General features: G+C 45.9%; 1 protein-coding gene across 1 annotated transcript in view; it reads right to left on the reverse strand.

The window, feature by feature from the left end:
* Window positions 1-18,732, reverse strand: part of tmem179ba (transmembrane protein 179Ba) — a 30,896-nt gene continuing 12,164 nt past the window's right edge. Inside the window, exons 5-8 of the mRNA XM_055228886.1 lie at window positions 6,687-6,883; window positions 2,953-3,090; window positions 2,688-2,766; window positions 1-193 (exon numbers count right to left, since the gene is read on the reverse strand). Coding sequence (XP_055084861.1) covers window positions 2-193; window positions 2,688-2,766; window positions 2,953-3,090; window positions 6,687-6,883 — 606 coding nt within the window. The 3' untranslated portion in view covers window position 1. The remainder of the gene's footprint in view (window positions 194-2,687; window positions 2,767-2,952; window positions 3,091-6,686; window positions 6,884-18,732) is intronic.

Genomic DNA, 18,732 nt, shown 5'->3' on the forward strand with positions numbered 1-18,732 from the left:
CTCATTGTTGCTGAACCGGGCAGTTGAAAAAAGGCTCTGTCTCGGCTGCAGTCACCCCAGGATCGGCTAATATTCTCCCAGCAGACAGCCCAAAGGCACAGGGTAAACTCTTTGAACTCAAACTGTATCGCCTCTGTGCCAATCCTAGACCTCCGATCATCAGCCATAAGAATAAGCTCACCCACACAGTTGTCTGAGGAAGAAGACATAATGACAGGTCACATGCAAAGTGCTTTACAGAAACCATACAGGAGCTGAAAACTACATGCACAGAAAAAAACTAAAATAAATAAATACTAATAACAAAATAATAATAAAAGCAATGTGTGATTATGATTGAGATTAATTTTAAAGGTCCATTCTGTGCCTGAAGGGAGTTATCTCTCCTCTGCATGTGTGTGCGCTATCTCAGTGGCTGAACAACATTCCTCATTTTGAAGCTAAAAGTGTCTGTTTTGCATGCATCCATCCTAAAAATAGGCAAAATCACAGGAAATATAACGGTTACAAGTAATTTCCCTCGTGCATCAATTAAGTTTGTCTGAGTTCAAATTCTTTGGTTTTATGGGATATTGCATTGATTTACAGTTAATTTCTGCAGTTATGTCTTATGTAGGAGTTATATCTCATATCTATCTAGGCCACCATTTCTGTTTAAAGATGGACTGTCTCTCCATTTGATTTTCTTAGCAAGTGAAAATTTAACTAAGTAAACTGTAAAAGTTTTAGAATGAAGATGTTTCAACACTCGTCAAAGTGGCTTCATTAGGTCTGGCCAAGGGATCGTGGGGCACTGCTCTGTTTGAAGGGAGGAGCTAACTACCAGACCTATTTGTTTACAGTTTCTGTTTACTAGCTAGGTCTATTGAACTATATTAAGTGTGAACTGTCCCTGAGTCATATTTTTGCATAAATCGTTCAGGCCCCTGATGGGTAATCTCACACCTATAAGCATACTGGTTTTCTTTGTTTTGATTTAGGTCTGTATTTATTTATAGTATTTATTTATTGTTTTGTCAATGTATAACTCATTGCAGTCTACATGCATTAGAAATGACATTTTTCTGACAAATATACAATGTCTCAAACCACCTCTTCTCTTTTGCCAGGATTTGTACTTCACTATCCTCAAATGAGTGCTTAGTGGCTTTGAGAAGGAGATGCACCCACACTGGAGTCCCTTGCAGCTCTTGTGCCAAGATTGTGTCATGATCCGCACCGTCCGCTCCTAGTTTCCTCCTGTCCTGCTCTTTCCCTCCCTCACCTGCCGGATCTGGGCTGGGCTCCTGGCTCCTCCTGCGCACACCTGCAGCCCATCAGCGCAATCACCACCCCCTGCTGTGTATAAGAGGAGCCAGGACCAGACACTCGGGGCGTGATCGTCGTCGTTCCTTCCTGTCGTTGTCTGCGGGATCCTACGTGTGTCTTTGCCTCCTGTCCTGTCTTGGTCTCCGGCTAGTTTCCCGTCACCTGCCCTGGCTCCTGCTTGCTGGATTACTCCTGCTCGGTCCTTCCTGTTCCCGCGCCTTGTCCTGTCATGCTCCAGCCCTGGATGTCTCCTGCACGCTCTGGACTACGCCCGTCTGGCCTGCCTCCCGCTCCCTGTCCCCGTTTCTGATTTACGAACTATTGACTATTAACTCTGCACTATTGTAAATAAACACTGTAAATCTGCCCCAAGTCTGCACTCTTTGGTCCGCTACACCCACCGTTACAACAGAACGATCACACCAACCATGGACCAAGCAGACTCGGGGTTCATCGGACAACATGACCTGCCTACCCTGCTTACCTGTCTGTCTCCTGCTCACGGGCCTGTTCCCCGCCTGCTGTCCTATCCCGACCGGTCCACTCCCAACCTGTCCTATCCTCGTCAGGACCTTTGTAGCTCCGCTAGACACCGTTCTCCGTCCAGGGACCTCCTCGTGTCATCTGCCCCTCGCCTGGACCGTTGTAGCTCCGCTGGACACCGTTCCCCATCCAGGGACCTCCCCGTGTCATCTGCCCCTCTTCTGGACCGTCGTAGCTCCACTGGACACCGTTTCCCGTCCAGGGACCTCCTCGTGTCATCTGCCCCTCTTCTGGACCGTCGCAGCTCCGCTGGACACCGTTCTCCGTCCAGGGACCTCCTCGTGTCCTCTGCCCCTCGTCAGGACTGTTGCAGCTCCGCTGGACACTGTTCTCCGTCCAGGGACCTCCTCGTGTCCTCTGCCCCCTCGGTGGGACCCTTGCAGTTCCGCTGGACACAGCTTTCTGTCCAGGGACCTCGTTGTGTCATCCGCCCGTTGCCTGGACCATTGTTGCCCCACTGGACAGTCTACCGGCCCGCACCAGTGACATTTTTCCTTCCGTCCGGCTCCCCTCCTCCCACCCTTATCGGTCCGTTGGGCCACCAGGAGGTGGCCCTTACGGGGGGGGGGGGGGTACTGTCATGATCCGCACCGTCCGCTCCTAGTTTTCCTCCTGTCCTGCTCTTTCCCTCCCTCACCTGCCGGATCTGGGCTGGGCTCCTGGCTCCTCCTGCGCGCACCTACAGCCCATCAGCGCAATCACCACCGTTACGACAGATTGTTATTTTTTTTTTTTATATATAGTTCCTGCTTTGTTTCTCCTTTTTTATGTCACATATGGATGAGCCTGTTTCTTTGCATTTGTTTCTGGCAACAGTAGAATTTACATACACTGACCTCAGCTTTTTGAAGACTACTGTAGAACAGGTATCCTTTGAAGGGGGCAGTCCATGCTTTTGACTGCGCTTCTTCACAACTAGTCGGAAAGAGATATTTATTATTAACCCACATCATGTTACTGAATATGAATCATTAAAATACGTGGTATGTCTTGAAACATCTTTGTGATGTGTGCTTTAAAGCTGGTGATCATAAAAATCTAGTTTTTAAATCGTTGTGAGTGAGCGAGTGTTTGCATCTACTGTACATTGATTGACTTCACCTGGTTATATTAGGCACTGCTTGCGTGACAGAGTTACAAAGTGTGAGGCTCCCATTTTTCAACACACAGCCTGTTATGAGGAGGAAAAAGAGGAACCCTGCGCAAACAGAGGCATCGAAGGTCATCCACAAACGTTCCCTGTGAACAAGCAAATCACAATTAGCACTAAACAACAAATCAATCCAAATATAATTAAAATTACAAGCAGTCATAAAGGTTCCTCACCACCCTTGCGACCGCAGAAGGGCACGCTTCAGTGGGAGGGCTGCCTATCCCTGGCCCTGGCTTGACATTTGATTAAAAATTACAACTGTAACACTAGAGATAAATGATTTTATTTTAACTTTGCAGGGGGCTCTTGAGAGCCATGTTTAAAAATAGAAATTTAATTCAGATATCATTATATCATTATCTATTTTCGGAAAGCACAAGCACATTCCTACGTCATGGTAAGGGTCCTTGCTCAGTGACGGGCACTTTCTGTCAGTGCCCTTACCTTTGCCAGCTTCTGGTGCTCAGGCCTAATAATAATAATTGAAGAAGCACCCACCAATAATGACCCCCAACACCCCTTGCAACCGCAGGGTACACACCACAGAGAATCCTGTCTCTTGTCCCCACTTACATCGCCCCTCCCCGGAAAAACAGCATCTGTATGTATGCCAACACAGTTGGAGATACAGGCATTTCCTCATTGTTTTGTTTTTTTTGTTCAGTATGTTGTGGGGAATATGTACTAAATCGCAATGGTCTTTTCATCCTAGTTAATCAAAACCAATGTTTTCTTTGACAAATCTTGACGAGTACCATGCCACGGCTAGTGTGGTCGCAGAGGCAAAAACTCAGAGTTGGGAGGAATTTGAGGAGGCCATGGAGGAGGACTATCGGAGAGCCTAAAAGAGATTCTGGCAAACCGTCTGACGCTTCAGGAGGGGAAAGCAGTGCTTCACTAATACTGTTTACAGTGCGGGAGGAGAGCTGCTGATCTCGAATGGGGATGTTGATGGTAGAAGGAATACTTTGAGGATCTTCTCAATTCCACCATAATTTTTTTTTCTAAGGAGGAAGCAGAGACTGGGGACTCGGAGGCAGACTCGTTCATCACTCTGGCTGAAGTCACTGAGGTGGTTAGTAAGCTGGTAAGGCTCAGGGGGTGGTTGAGATTCGTCTTGAGTATCTTAACTTTCCAGATGTTGTGGGGCTGTTTTGGCTAACACATCTCTGCAACATCGCATGGTGGTTGGGGACAGTCCCTGTGGAGTAGCAGACTGGGTGATGGTCCCTCTGTATAAGAAGGGGGACTGGAGGGTGTGTTCCAATTACAGGGGAATCATTCCTCAGCCTTCCCGGTAAAGTCTGTTCTAGGGTACTGGAGAGGAGAACTTGACCAATAAATGAACCTCAGATTCAGGAGAGACAGTGTGGTTTTTGTCACAATCGTGGAACACTTGACCAGCTCTATACTCCTTGAGGGTTCATGGGAGTTTGCCTGACCAGTCCACATGTGTTTTGTGAATCTGAGAAGGCATTCAATCATGTCCCTCATAGTGTCCTTTGGGGGGTGCTCTGGGAGCATGGAGTCCGGGGCCCTTTGCTAAGGGCTGTCCGTTCTCTGTATGACCGGAGCAGGAGCTGTGTTCGCATTGCTGGCAGTAAGTCAGATCTGTTTCCAGTGCATGTTGGACTCTGCTAGGGGTGCCCTCTGTCACCTATCCTTTTCATTGGATAGAATTTCTAGGCGCAGCCAGGGGCTGAAATGGGTCTGGTTCGGGAACCACAGGATCTCGTCTTGGCTGTTTGCAGATGATGTTGTCCTGATGGCTTCATCAAGTCTGCAGTGATGAAAGAAGGAGTTGATCTGAAAGGCAAAGCTCTCGATTTACCAGTCAATCTACGTTTCTACCCTCACCTATGATCATGAGCTTTGGGTAATGACTGAAAGGACATGATCGCAGATACAAGCGGCTGAAATGGATTTCCTTCGCAGGGTGGCTGATCACTCCATTAGAGATAGGGTGAGGAGCTCGGCCACACAGGAGGAGCTCGGAGTAGAGCCGCTGCTCCTCCATGTCGAAAGGAGCCAGCTGAGGTGGCTCGGGCATCTGTTCAGGATGCCTATTGGACGCCTCCTTAGGGAAGTGTTCCAGACATGTCCCACCACGAGGAGGCCCCGGGGAAGACCCAAGACACACTGGAGGGATTATGTCTCTCAGCTGGCCTGGAAACACCTTGGGGTCCCACCGGAGGAGCTGGAGGATGTGTCTGGGGTGAGGGAAGTCTGGGAGTCCCTGCTTACACTGCTGCCCCCATGATGCGGCTTTGGATAAGCAGAAGAAAATGGATGGCAGAGGTAAAATTTGTCAAAAGTTGGGTTGACTAGGGTTTAGGCATGGGCTGTACTTCTACCAAATTTCATTTATCCATGATGATACATAAATATTCAAAACGCAATCGATTGCACATGGGTTTAGAATTTTTTTTTTAGGCAAATTTGAAGTTTTGGGATGGAAACCATGTAAGGAGATGTATGTAGGAGAAGTATGACAGTGTGTGCTTTTGTCATTCCCAGCCAGGTTTGTATGGTCAACTCCCTTTTCCAGCTGAGTTTCAAATGTTTATGTAGATTTGTTTCTGGGTCGGACTCCCATTGGCTCCATAAAAGTCAAAAAGTTTGAGGTGGCACTACTGAGCCATCTTTTATTTATTTATTTTTTCGCAGGATCTTCATTCAAAATTGGAGTTCATCAAGTTCTAATTTTCTATACCATCATGTCATTCACATGTCCATTGTTTACTACTTGATTTTTGTGATCTTCCAAGCTCTGGACATGGTTTTAATGAGTCCCTCACCAGGGACACTGTCCTTGGCTCAGGTCTAATAATAATAAGAATACTGTGAAAGAAAAATAAAATCTTTCAACTGGACAAAATATTGTACGTTTCGCTGCTCATCCAAGCCGCTTCATCAGTTGTGGTCCGATTACTGGTGGACACGCCTTGTATTTACCTGAAGGGAGGAGCTAACTACACTGAAATTCCTGAGTCCTACTTAGCATAGTCATTCAAGCCACTAATGTGTTATTTCACTCCTGTTAGCATCCTGGCTAGCCCTTTTTTTTTTTTTTTTTTGCTTTGGGTCTGAGGATGGCTTTATAGATAAGTGATAGATGATGTCTAAGTCTTGTTCAAGGAAGCAATGTCTTTCCAAACAAAAATTGATTTGTGAACTCCCCTCTCAATCCATTTATTTTCTTTGGCTAAGATCTGTAAGTTACTGTGCAGTCACTATAGGAGAGGAAGTGTCTTCAGGAAGACCACACACACTGACCAATACCAGCTGTTTGATTTACACCATCCACTGCAGCACTAACTTGGAGTTATCCATACGCAGCAACACAGGGCTCAGAGGGGGAAAGTGAAGGAGTAACAAAACATGGAGAAAGCCCTCTCTGCCTGTAGATATCCAAAGTGTGCCTTCAATAAATCTAAGAGAGCTAAAAACAGAACAAGAGGGAATCTGGACCTAGAAGGAAAGGTGTAACCATTCCTTACACAGTTGGTGTGTCTGAAAAGCTTCAGAGAATTTTCAGACAGTATGAAATTCTGGGGTTTTGTCCTTGGGGTGAACCAGTTTCCAATCTTTGTGGAAACTGGTTCACCTAAAAGACAACACCCCAAGCCACAAACAAAGCAATGTGGCACATTCGCGCTTGGGGTCTAATTAGATGCATCACCTTTTCATGTTCCCTTCAGTGTAGAATGAGTAGAGGCAGTGCAGGGAGAGGGAGAAGCACACTATTGCCATTATGACTGATATGGAAGATACAAAGTAACACAAAGAAGGAGGACTGGAGTATTGGACTCCAATGGATTCAGAAGTTTTGTTGTAGGAAACAAGTCCATAGAGCACACACAGACCAGCAAATCGACCCTGTAAACAATAAGAACAGAGCATGAAAAATGTTAGAATGTTGGTCAAACTGTTCTAAACTATTTATAAGAGCAATAGTTTTTACTATATGTTTGTTTCTTTTTTTCACATTTATTCTTACTCTATGCAACTGACTACATATTTGGCTGGCCTCAGTACATGTGACTAGGGAGCACAGTGTTTGATACCATGGCTAATAATATAGTAGCTCTTCAGGCTCTACTCTCCTGTCTCCTATCCTGTTCACACTGTATACCTCTGATTTCCAGTACACCTCCAGGTTTTGCCAGTGTTTTTGTTTTGTTTGTTTTTTTTAGTTTTTCCTTGCCATGAAGGAGGGTCTAAGGACAAGGGATATTCTGTGACAGTTATCCATTTCCTTGTTTTTGGTTGATTAATTTGCTTGTCTCTTATTGACTAATGTCTCTTTTATTGTTAATTTTCTAACTTACTGTTGTGGAAATCATTTATTCTGTTCAGGCCTAAGAGGCAAATGCTGTTGTGATTTTGGGCTTTACAAAAATTGATTGAATTGAACCTACACAAGTTCTCTGGTGATTCTGCGGTGGTGTGGTATTCTTTGTGCAATCTTTGTGGAATGGTCCTAGGTAAACCATTTGCCCCTGAATGTGAACAAGACCAAGGAACCAGTGATTGACTTCAGGGGGAGGAAGACAGCAGTGGAGCGCATCACCATCCAGGTCCAAGAGGTCCATGTAGAGACCATGTGAACAACCAGCTGGACTAGAGGGACAATGGCAATGTTGTATACTAGAAGAACATTAGTAGACTCTACTTCCTAAGAAAGATCCAGGTGTTTAGTTTAGTGTTTAGTTTAGTGAATAGATTGGGCTGATACAGCAAATAACTACCTGAAAGGTTACTCTTTTCCCACCTTTGTTAATTTTTCTGCTGTTCGCTATCCTGTTGTCTCTTATTATATGTTATAAACGTAATATCAATAAAGCTGCAAAAGTGTGAAAACAGCATTTTCTCATCTCTGTAACATCTCCAAACGCCATAACCTTCACTGACCACTTGTTCAGGGTTGAACAGAAATTTGCCTCCTGACTCATCAGTGCACCAATAAGAACTGCTGACATGGCATAAACCCACAAAACATCAGTGAGAAATGTTTTTTTTTTCATTATTATTGCTGCTTTCTGCTGTCTTGTTTTCACCCAGGTTTGCGATCTCTCTTATCCAGTAATTAAACATGTATTGCATTAAACATATCTGCTTTGCATTTATTAAATTACAGGTGTTTTTATTGTTCAGAAATATCTTGAATGGCCCAATGGTATCACTGATTGTTTTCATGGAGGGAGAAAAGTTACACAGTGCCCCTCTGGGACTAAACACCCACAGTGCCAAGGTATAGGCATTTGATGTCACCTTGATTTGCTGGGTATGTTCCACAGTTTGACATATAAGTTAATTGCAGGTGTTTCTATAGTTTAAATATCCCTTGAAAAACATACATTCTTATTGAAACTGTGGTTGCCTCTTTGCTCTCTGACCTGTAACATATTCACTTCTCTCCCTCCATTTTTATATCAATATGTGGAACATTCCAAGCATAACAATAGCATCTCCCTGGAGACAAGAAAGTGGCAGACGTTTACCAGAGAAGGTAGCACACCTTTAATTGAAATGACTTGATTTATAGAGGAGTTATCAGGGTATTAGGAGTTTGGGTGGTTATGTTTACAGAAGAGATTACGTTTATAGAAGAGGTTATATTTACAAACAATGTTATGTTTATAGAAGATGTTATGTGTAAAGATGAGGTTATATTTAAAGAAGTAATTGTCATAAAAGAAGAGTTTGAGTAAAGTCAGTTTTACTAGATGAGTTTGAGTGTAGTTACCTGGGTTATGGTTATAGATGCAGCGGTAACAATGCCACAGACGAAACAGCTAACATAAAGAACAATCTCCAGTATTAGCACTCCAGTTCCTGCCATGGTCTAACCCTTGATGTCTCTTGAAGAACTGTGGGATGTTTCAACATAACATGTTTTCAAATCAGACTAAGGCAGCAGATAAATCCCTCTTTAGCAAACAGTCACTTACATTTCCAAATGCAAAATCCTGAATGTGTGTTCTATCGCTGATGTCCCTGCTGCCTCACCATCTGCTGACGTGTTTGCCATTATATAAAGCCTGAAATTACTTAGTCACAGTGATGGCTTGATTGAGCAACTTAAGCGCTTCAGAACAATTTTCTTCAGCCCTGAACTGGACTTGCCTGATTACCAACAACATAAAGTCTGGTTAGCCCTATACAGCCTCAGAAGCTGACCATGTGGCATGAAGTCATGTGACTGGGCTATATTCACTTAAAATCACTGTGTTAGTGTAAATCCATGTAGCTGTGATATCATTGTTACAATCACTAACAAAAAAGGGGCTTGTTCTGCCCTTAAAACCTGCCTAATCTACAGTAATCTCCATTTATACTTTAATGAATATAACATAACAACATTACATGTCAACAGTTATACACATATGGCTTGTTTATTATTATATACAGTAAATCATGATTCAGGCTGTGCACACACAAATTTGTGAAATATAAAAAAACAAAAAAACAACAACAACAATAACAACAACAACAACACTACAAGATGCAGTGGGAACCAGTAGATAATCATTTACTCTACTTTCCTCAATCTATTAATCTATCAATACACAGTGTAACATTGTTCATTGTTCACGTCCTACAATCTCACAGATAAGTTCATGAACCCATTTACAAATGTATACCTCTCTCTCTCTCTCTCTCTCTCTCTCTCTCTCTCTCTCCTGGGAAAATTCCTTAAATATACTATTTGTCTTCAATCTGTCTATCTTCATCCTTATTATTATTTCTTTACTAACCTTTTTTTTAATGCATGCCCTTTTTTAATTCATACATATATTTAATATTATTCATTGTTTTAAGCATTTCAGTTGGTAATTAAACCTTTATTTATTACATGGCATTTATTCTCTCCAGGCCTGTATGTATGCATGTATGTAGTTGCATTAAGAGTTGTCTTGGGAAGGCGTGTCTTCATAATTTTGGAAGAAAATTCCTTGCCTGCCAATGTTAATCCAATTGGACAGTCATGGATTCTGCTAAGTAGTATCACAAGACACTGTGCATAATGAAAGAACTATCCCACTGGACATCCAGGCAGTCTGAATGCATCTGGCACATGGCTGTCCAGCTTACAGATCATTTTATAAATGGCTTTTTTCCAGCAGGGGTCACTGTCTCTGCCAGTCCAGATAGCAGCATAAAACTCTCTCAAAGCCACTTCAGAAACTTTGATGAATCCATCTGGGACCTGAACACACACACATAAAAAAATAAATAAATAAATAAAAAATAATACAGAATTACTAATTACTAGATAGTTACATGAGGCTGTAACTATCTAGTCAGAATAACTAGTTCCCCTATATTCACAAACAGTTGTAAAGGGGCACATTCTAGTAGCGCAAAACCTAATCTAGTTACAACATATGGACCAGTGCATGACATACCTTGGTCCATACTACTTTTACTATAGTATATGTCATAATGTGATCTTTATTTATAGTCTGGTAGCCTGTCAAGTTCCTTGGGTGTGGTGTGAATCTTTATTTGCTGTGAGAAGGAATAAGGCAGCATTGAATTGTTGGCGGTATGGAAGCGAAGCAGACACAGCTGGATCATAAGGTGACAGGTCAGAGATAGGTGACAAAGAGAGGAATACCCTATGTGTCAAGCTGATTGGTCACCGGAAAGACTAATTGAACCTGCTGTCATGCTAGTCTCTTGGAACAGGTCAGAGGAAGGTACTGTATAACGTTGGCATCAGTCAAGTACAGCAGATACACCAGAGTGGAATAGTGCAGCAAAGGTAGATGCAGTGCAAGGTTCGAGCTGGAAATTGTTCAACATCTGCATCAACTAAGAACAGAAAATTGATTCTGCTTACACCACTTGTGTGTGTGGCCATTGCCTGCCATCCTGTCAATGCAATAAGATAGTCCAACAGTGGCTACCTGAGAGTGGCTACACTAGAGCGGTGCGGCATAGCAGACTCAGACCAGACTCAAAGCCAGGAGGGCACACACGGAGGAGGAAATAACTCAAGCTAAGCACAGGAACGTCATTCCACCTAACCTCACATGTGCAGCCATTACTGGCTGTTGCTTATCAATGCAGTAAAGTCTCTGTTGTCCAACTGTGGTTATCTGGGGGCAGCTACACCACAGGAGAATGGCTGGGACAATTATTGAACTCCTGCACAAGCTAAGTATAGAAATGTGTGTGTGGGCATCACTTGTGGCCCTACCCATGTAGTAAGGATGTCTTGTTTTTAGGCAGTGCATCAGGAAGAGGTTGCTGGGATGTGGAACCAGGAGCAGGCTATGTGCCGAAGATGGGGGATACGTGGGACACAAGGAAATAACACACAACACTTAAAACTTAAACTTCCTCTTCCGTTTGGAAAAGAAAACCCATCCATCCATCCATTTTCTTCCGCTTATCCGGGGCCGGGTCGCGGGGGCAGCAGTCTAAGCAGGGACTCCCAGACTTCCCTCACCCCAGACACGTCCTCCAGCTCCTCCGGTGAGACCCCAAGGCGTTCCCAGGCCAGCCGAGAGACATGTCCTGCGAGAGCGTGTCCTGGGTCTTCCCCAGGGCCTCCTCCCGGTGGGACATGCCCAGAACACCTCCCTAGGGAGGCGTCCAGGAGGCATCCTAAGCAGATGCCCGAGCCACCTCAACTGGTTCCTCTCGACGTGTAGGAGCAGCGGCTCTACTTCGAGCTCTTCCCGTGTGACCGAGCTCCTCACCCTATCCCTAAGGGTGCGCTCGGCCACCCTACGGAGGAAGCCCATTTCAGCTGCTTGTATCCGCGACCTTGTCCTTTCGGTCACTACCCAGAGCTCATGACCATAGGTGAGGGTAGGAACGTAGATTGACCAGTAAATCGAGAGCGGAAAACCCATAAGCTTCTTTTCCACTGGCAAGGTTTCCTTGGGTCTGGCTTGGAGGTCCGTGTTATGTTTCCATGCTCCAGGTCCAGGGGCAGAGCTCCATGAGACACTGAAGTCACCGAAATATAACTTGAGTTTTCGTTTGTTTAGTAAGTCCATTATCTTATCTTAATTATCTTAATTTATTTCATTTCTCTGAGCTTCTACACATTTTAGCATCTCTTCATGTATTGTATTGGGTTTGGCTCATGCTAGATGTGTTATACACTGGACATATACGTGGTTCAATCTTTATACACAAGTGCCAGGTATCCATGAACAGGAAACAGTTGTTGCATTTGTGCTATCTATGGCTTGCATAGCATGTTGGCTCAACATTTAAGTTGCCATAACTGGAAATACAGTGGTTCATCCAGCCAGCGTTTGCTGACAAATATTATTTTATGTTTATTTCTGTTTTGTTTTGTTTTTTCCTTTATTTTTTCCTTGTAATCAGCCATATTAGTTTTGATATGGACAGACCTTCCATATCATAGCTATAGATTGGCTAATCCCCCTGTCAATCACTGCCATTTGAAGAGATTCAGCGGATACTAGACTGATATAGAAGTATTGAAGAAATGCACAGTCTGGATCCAAGGCAAAAGATGGCTTGTACCTAGAAGCCGAAGCATGTCATGATAAATATATCTCACTAACAAAGTTATGTGTAAAAGAAATAAAATAGAACTTTAGAAATGTATTGTTGTACATTGGCCCTTACTTTATATTACTTTTATTATACACCTGGTTCAAAGAACCTTAATTGTAATACTTTAGTAGACCATACTTTTACTGTAGTACACGGGTCTTGATACACATTACTTTTGTTGTAGTGCATTGTTCCTGTCATGACCTTTTATGTTTTTTCTCCTCTCCCTTCTGTGTCTGAGCCTGGAGCTGGGGCAGAGATTCTGGCTCCTCCTGTGCAAACCTGGAGCTAATCTACAATCAGCTGCACCTGGGGAAGAGGAGAGGAGCCAGGACCTGACACCCAGCGCCAGATTGTCCGCTTATGTCTGTGGTACTCCCTGCTTGGCTCAGTTAATGTTTTTTTTCGCTTTTTGACTGTGCTAAATTGGATACTTTTGCTCCTCACCAGATTCCGCTCCCTGGACCCATCTCACTCAGACTTTGCTCCTCTTGCTCTACCCTTGGATCGTGGTAAACACCCTGCTCCCAACTCACCGATTGATTTACTGTCATTTTGCACTTTGCACTTCAGTAAATAAACACTGTTAAACATTTCCCCGACTTCTGTCTTTCTGGTCCGTCTGTCATTATGACAGAACGATCTGGCCACAATGGACCGATCAGACTCAGGGCCAGATCAAACGCTTCACCAGGCGTTTTCGCATTACGGGGTAATTATTGGACAACACGAACAACAAACTATCTGGACCCTGCTCGACTGTAACCAAACCCTGACCCAGCAAGTATCTCAGCTCTCCAACCAGGTCTCCACTCTGCTTGCTTTCCTGCCCTCGGCACCTGCCACCCCCAAACCAGACCACTGCGGCGCTGTGTCCTTTGGGATCAAGGGGCCCAGGTCGCAGGTGTGGACAGGCTTAACTTGGGACACAGGTACACATAGGAAAGGTAGGGTGGATACGGAGAGACGGGGGTAGTTGCAGCTGTATGGCTGATGGATTGATGATTTTGAATGGTCCAAGAAAATGGGGGGACAGTTTGCGGGAGTCTGTTTTGAATGGTATGGTCTTGGAAGATAACCAAACCATTTGACCGGGCTGGTATTCGGGGGCCGGAACGCGGTGTCGGTCTGCCGCCGCCTTAGTACATGCCCCCGCTCAGAGGAGTGCGGTCCTGGTCTTCTTCCATACTCTGCAGCGCTGAAGGTGATGCTGGATGGAGGGAACTGCCAGATCCCTCTCCTCTGTCGGGAAAAGTGAGGGCTGATATCCGAGGGAGGCCTGGAACGGAGACATGCCTGTGGCCGAGCTCACCAGTGAATTGTGGGCATACTCAATCCAGGATAGGAAGGAGCTCCAGGCCACATGGTTGGAGGAGACCACGCACCGAAGGGCGGACTCAAGGTCCTGGTTTGCCCGCTCGGTTTGCCCGTTGGACTGAGGGTGGAAACCGGAAGTGAGGCTGACCGTTGCACCCAGACCCTCACAGAAGGCACGCCACACCTGGGACGTAAAAATGGGTGCCTCGGTCGGAAACAATGTCTACGGGGATGCCATGGAGACAGAAGACCTGACTGGTGAGTTGGTCAGCAGTTTCTTTGGCCGTTGGGAGCTTGGCTAGAGCGATGAAATGGGCAGCTTTGGAGAAGCGGTCAACCACAGAGAGGATTACCATGTTACCCTGGGGTGAAGGATGGCCGGTGACGAACTCCACCACCACATGGGACCAAGGCCGCCTTGGAACTGAAAGAGGGAGAAGAAGTCCAGAGGGTGATGAATGGGAGGCCTTAGCCCGGGCACATACCTGGCAAGCCAAGACGTAGGCTCGAGTATACCTGTCCATAGTGGGCCACCAGAAGTACCGCTTCAGAAGGGAGAGAGACCGATTGGCACAGGGATGACAAGCGAATTTGGAGCAGTGGACCCACTCAAGAACCTGAGAACGGACAGAGTTAGGAACAAACAGCTTGCCAGGTGGGCCGTTACCTGGGTCGGGGTCATTGGTTTGGGCCCCCCGGACCATGTCTTCAATCTCCCAGTGCATGGCAGCCACAATAGAGGAGGGGGGAATGATGGTTTCAGAGGAGCTTGAGTTTTCTTCTTGCATTTCTTGGCATTTCGGGATCCCGGACAGTAAGTAAGGGTGAAGTTGAAACGACTTAAAAACTGGGACCAGCGGGAATTAAGGCGTTTAGCGGATTGAATGTATGCAAGATTTTTGTGGTCAGTCCAAACCAAAAACAGCAGCTCCACCCCCTCAAGCCAGTGGCGCCACTCCTCTAAAGCAAGTTTGACTGCTGGGAGCTCACGATCCCCCACATCGTAGTTTGCCGGAGACAAACGGCGAGAGAAAAAGGCACAGGGGAAAAGGCGATTGTGGTCAAACCTCTGGGACAGGACAACTCCCACTCCCGTGTCCGAAGCATCCGCCTCTACAATAAATTGGCACGAGGGGTCAGGCTGGTGAAGAATGGGGGCAGAGGTGAACAGGTTCTTTAATTTGTCAAAGGCAGACTGTGCTTCTGGAGACCAGGTGAACGGTAACGAGGGAGAAGTCAATTTAGTGAGAGGGGAGATGACTTGACTGAAATCTCGTATGAACCGTCTATAGAAGTTAGCGAAACCAATAAATTGCTGGAGTTGCTTGCAGTTGACGAGAACCGGCCAACCAGTGACGGCCTGGATCTTTTCCGGGTCTGCCTTCACCTGGCCCCGCCCCACAATGAAGCCCCAGAAACTGACCTCCTCAGCGTGGAATTCACATTTCTCTGCTTTAACGTACAATTTATTCTCCAGAAGACATTGAAGAACCTGACGAACGTGGTGCTGGTGTTCCTGCGGGGACTTGGAGAAAATCAAGATATCGTCAAGGTACACAAAGACAAAACGATTCAGGAAATCATCAAGAACTTTGTTAATGAGAGCCTGGAAAACCGCAGGGGCGTTTGTAAGGCCGAAGGCACCAGGTATTCGAAGTGGCCAAGGGGGGTCTTAACAGCAGTCTTCCACTCATCCCCCTCTCTTATGCATACCAGGTGGTATGCATTCCATAGGTCAAGCTTGGAAAATATAGTGGCTCCATGGAGGGGAGTGAAGGCTGAATCAAGGAGAGGAAGAGGATATTTGTTTTTGACTGTAATGTTGTTGAGACTCCTGTAATCAATGCAGGGGCGCAACGACTTGTCCTTTTTGGCTACAAAGAAAAAGCCAGCTCCAACCGTGGAGGAAGACGGACAAATAATACCAGGCCAGGGAATCTCTTATATACTCCTCCATAGTCTCTCGTTCGGGCTTGGACAGGTTATATAGCCGGCTGCATAGGCTCCTCCGGAGGCAGCAGGGAGGTACATGTCTCGTGCCTGACAGGCAACCGGCGTCTCTCCCTCCACCGCGCCTGTAACCAATTATCAATCCGGTTAGCCAAGGTAATGAGACCTCAAATCGAGGGGCTTGTCCCCGGAAACCAACTCATCCTTTAAACGTTTGTTTAATCCTCTTAAAAAGAAGTCCCATAGCGCACTATCAGTCCAGTCCACCTCTGCGGCATACTTCCAGAATTCAATAGTATAGTCTGCTACGGACCTGAGCCCTAGGGCGAGGATTAACAGGCAGGAGGCTGCATCCACCTGGTAGTGCGGATGATCAAAAACTAGTTTAAAAGCAGACACAAAGTTATCAAAGTTCAAATTGTCCAAAGCCGTGTTAGAAAGCCGTGCCTCTGCCCACTGGAGAGCCCTTCCCCAGAGTAGTCCACAGATGTACAGTATCTTAGTGGTATCTGAATCGAAACGGGAGGACACTGCTGGAACATGAACATGCACTGAAACAAAAAGCTCCGGCATAAACCAGGCTGACCTGAATAAGGGTCGGGATCCGTGCCCCCCGACTCCGGAGGGCGCTGCGGCACCCCGGTCCCGATGGCGGCAGCAGTGGCGAGAGGAACCGTGGGCAAGGCAGCGAGCAGCGCAGCAACTTGACTAGTAAGCTGGGACACCTGTTGAGTCAGAGTCTGGTTACAATCCAACAGCATCCGGATGGATTGATCATGCTGTCCAATAATCACTCCATGGTGGGAAAATGTGCAGCGTCTGATCCGGTCCCAAGTCTGCTTGGTCCATTTAGGCCAGATCGTTCTGTCGTAATGCTGGTGTAGGGTGGACCAAAGAGGTGCAGAACTCGGAGCAGATTTACAGTTTTATTTACAGTTGAGTAGAGTTACAGGAGAGCAGGGACAGGAACAGGGAACAGCCAGTACCGGAGCGGGGACAGGACCGGGGATGGAGCCAGAGGTAACAGAGCAGGGGCATTCCGGGGAACAGGAGCCAGAGCGAGAAACGTGGGGCAAACCGGAGTCCAGGACGAGACAAGGTGGTGAAGACAAGGAGCAGACTATACCGGAGCAGGAGCGCGGGGTCAGGAACGGAGCCAGAGACAAGGAGCTGGGATGGTCAAGTGAGCAGGAATCTGAGGGGCAGCAAAATCCAGTAAGCATAAAAAGGTAGGTAACAAAGAGTGCTACTACCTGCTTCTGAAGAGTGCAGACACAAACCTTGCTTGCTCCTGCTGCTTCCTCCTTACTTTGCTTTTTTAATCATTTTACCTCTTCCATTGCTGGGAGATTTGTTTAGTTATGATTTTCTCTTAAGTAAACTAAGATTTTTAAACCATTTTCACAATTTTTAACAAAATTTTTGACGAGCCACCAACATGTCCTCGGGAAGAAACAAACGGAATTCTTTCTGCGAATGCTGTCGGAACTATCAACAACAAATTATTGAGCTACAAGCACGGATATTTGTTTTAGAATCTGAAAAAGGACTTCACCGAACCCTTCCTGTGACTTCCAGCGGTAAGCAGCCTACAGTTACTTTCAGAGAAGAGTGAAAAAACTGCTACTTTCAACTTAAACCTGAGTGATACTGTGTCTTTTCCAAAACTTTGTAAAGACAAGAATTTCAAGTCAACGCGACAAGTGATAAGAGGCAATGCTAATATAGTTACATCACCCAAAATACAGCTTACAAACAGATTTTTACCACTGTCACACACTGATGTTGATGTTAATATACAAACAGAAAATGGATTTTTGTCGCAAAACAAGCGCAATGAAGTTGGCAAAAGAGCGGCGGCAGACAGGCGGTCTGTGCCAAACGTCAAGGTCAGAGATACGCTACTGCTAGGAGATGGTGCTCTCAGAGATGTGACTCACAGAGGAATCCAAACTTGCTTGTACCCCAGTCATACTGTCTCTGAGATTACAAAACTCCTCTCAAAAGTTTTGTCAACATACCAAGGAGCTAAACAGCTGATTGTGCACATGGGTGCAGTTGACACCAGAATGAATCAGACTGAAATCTTGAAAAAGCACTTCATTGAATTATTTGAGGAGCTTGATAAAGTGGAGGTTAAGACTTTCATCAGTGGACCTTTTCCTACCATAGACAGAATTAAGATGAACAAATTTACCCGGCTGCTTCAGCTGAACACATGGTTGTTCAACGAATGTGCAGCCAGAGGACTGCACTACATTGAGAACTTTGATCTATTTTGGAAACTAGAGGATCTGTTCAAGGGAAATGGCCCACACCTGAGCAGAGGTGGAGTGAGAGTGTTGATGGATAACCTCCTCCACGCTCTGAGAAACCGGCCTGGACAGGGTCCTGGGCCAGTGAGAGAAAAGAGGAATGAGAGAAGCATTCCTGCTGCACCAACCAGAGACCGAGCCAATGTGTCAGCACCACCAGCTGCACCACAACAACAACCACCACCTCCCCCAGCGAAGGAGTCACCACCAGCAGCACGAACATCTCCCCCAGCGAAGGATTCAGCAGCACCACCACCTCCCCATGAGAACAAATCAGCATCACCACCACCTTCAAAAGTAAAGGATGCATCTCCACTTCCCTCAGGGCCCTCGTCACAGGCCTTGAACCTGTCTGTGACAGCCCCAGCAGAGGTTTCAGTCGCAGCAGCACCCACATCACCTCCCCTGTCCACAGACCAGCCCTGGGTCCCTTTTGTTACATCTACTTCCTCTAGGGACTCCTCACTCTCCTTTTCCTCCCCACCTTCACCTATGGCCCTTCCCACCCATCTAGAAAGTCTCATCAGATCAGGAATTAAGATGGCTCCCCTCACACCTAATATAGAGCGATCGAGAGTTCTGGCATCAACTATGCTG

The sequence above is a fragment of the Periophthalmus magnuspinnatus genome, chromosome 18 (assembly GCF_009829125.3).
Source record: "Periophthalmus magnuspinnatus isolate fPerMag1 chromosome 18, fPerMag1.2.pri, whole genome shotgun sequence".
NCBI lineage: Eukaryota > Metazoa > Chordata > Actinopteri > Gobiiformes > Gobiidae > Periophthalmus > Periophthalmus magnuspinnatus.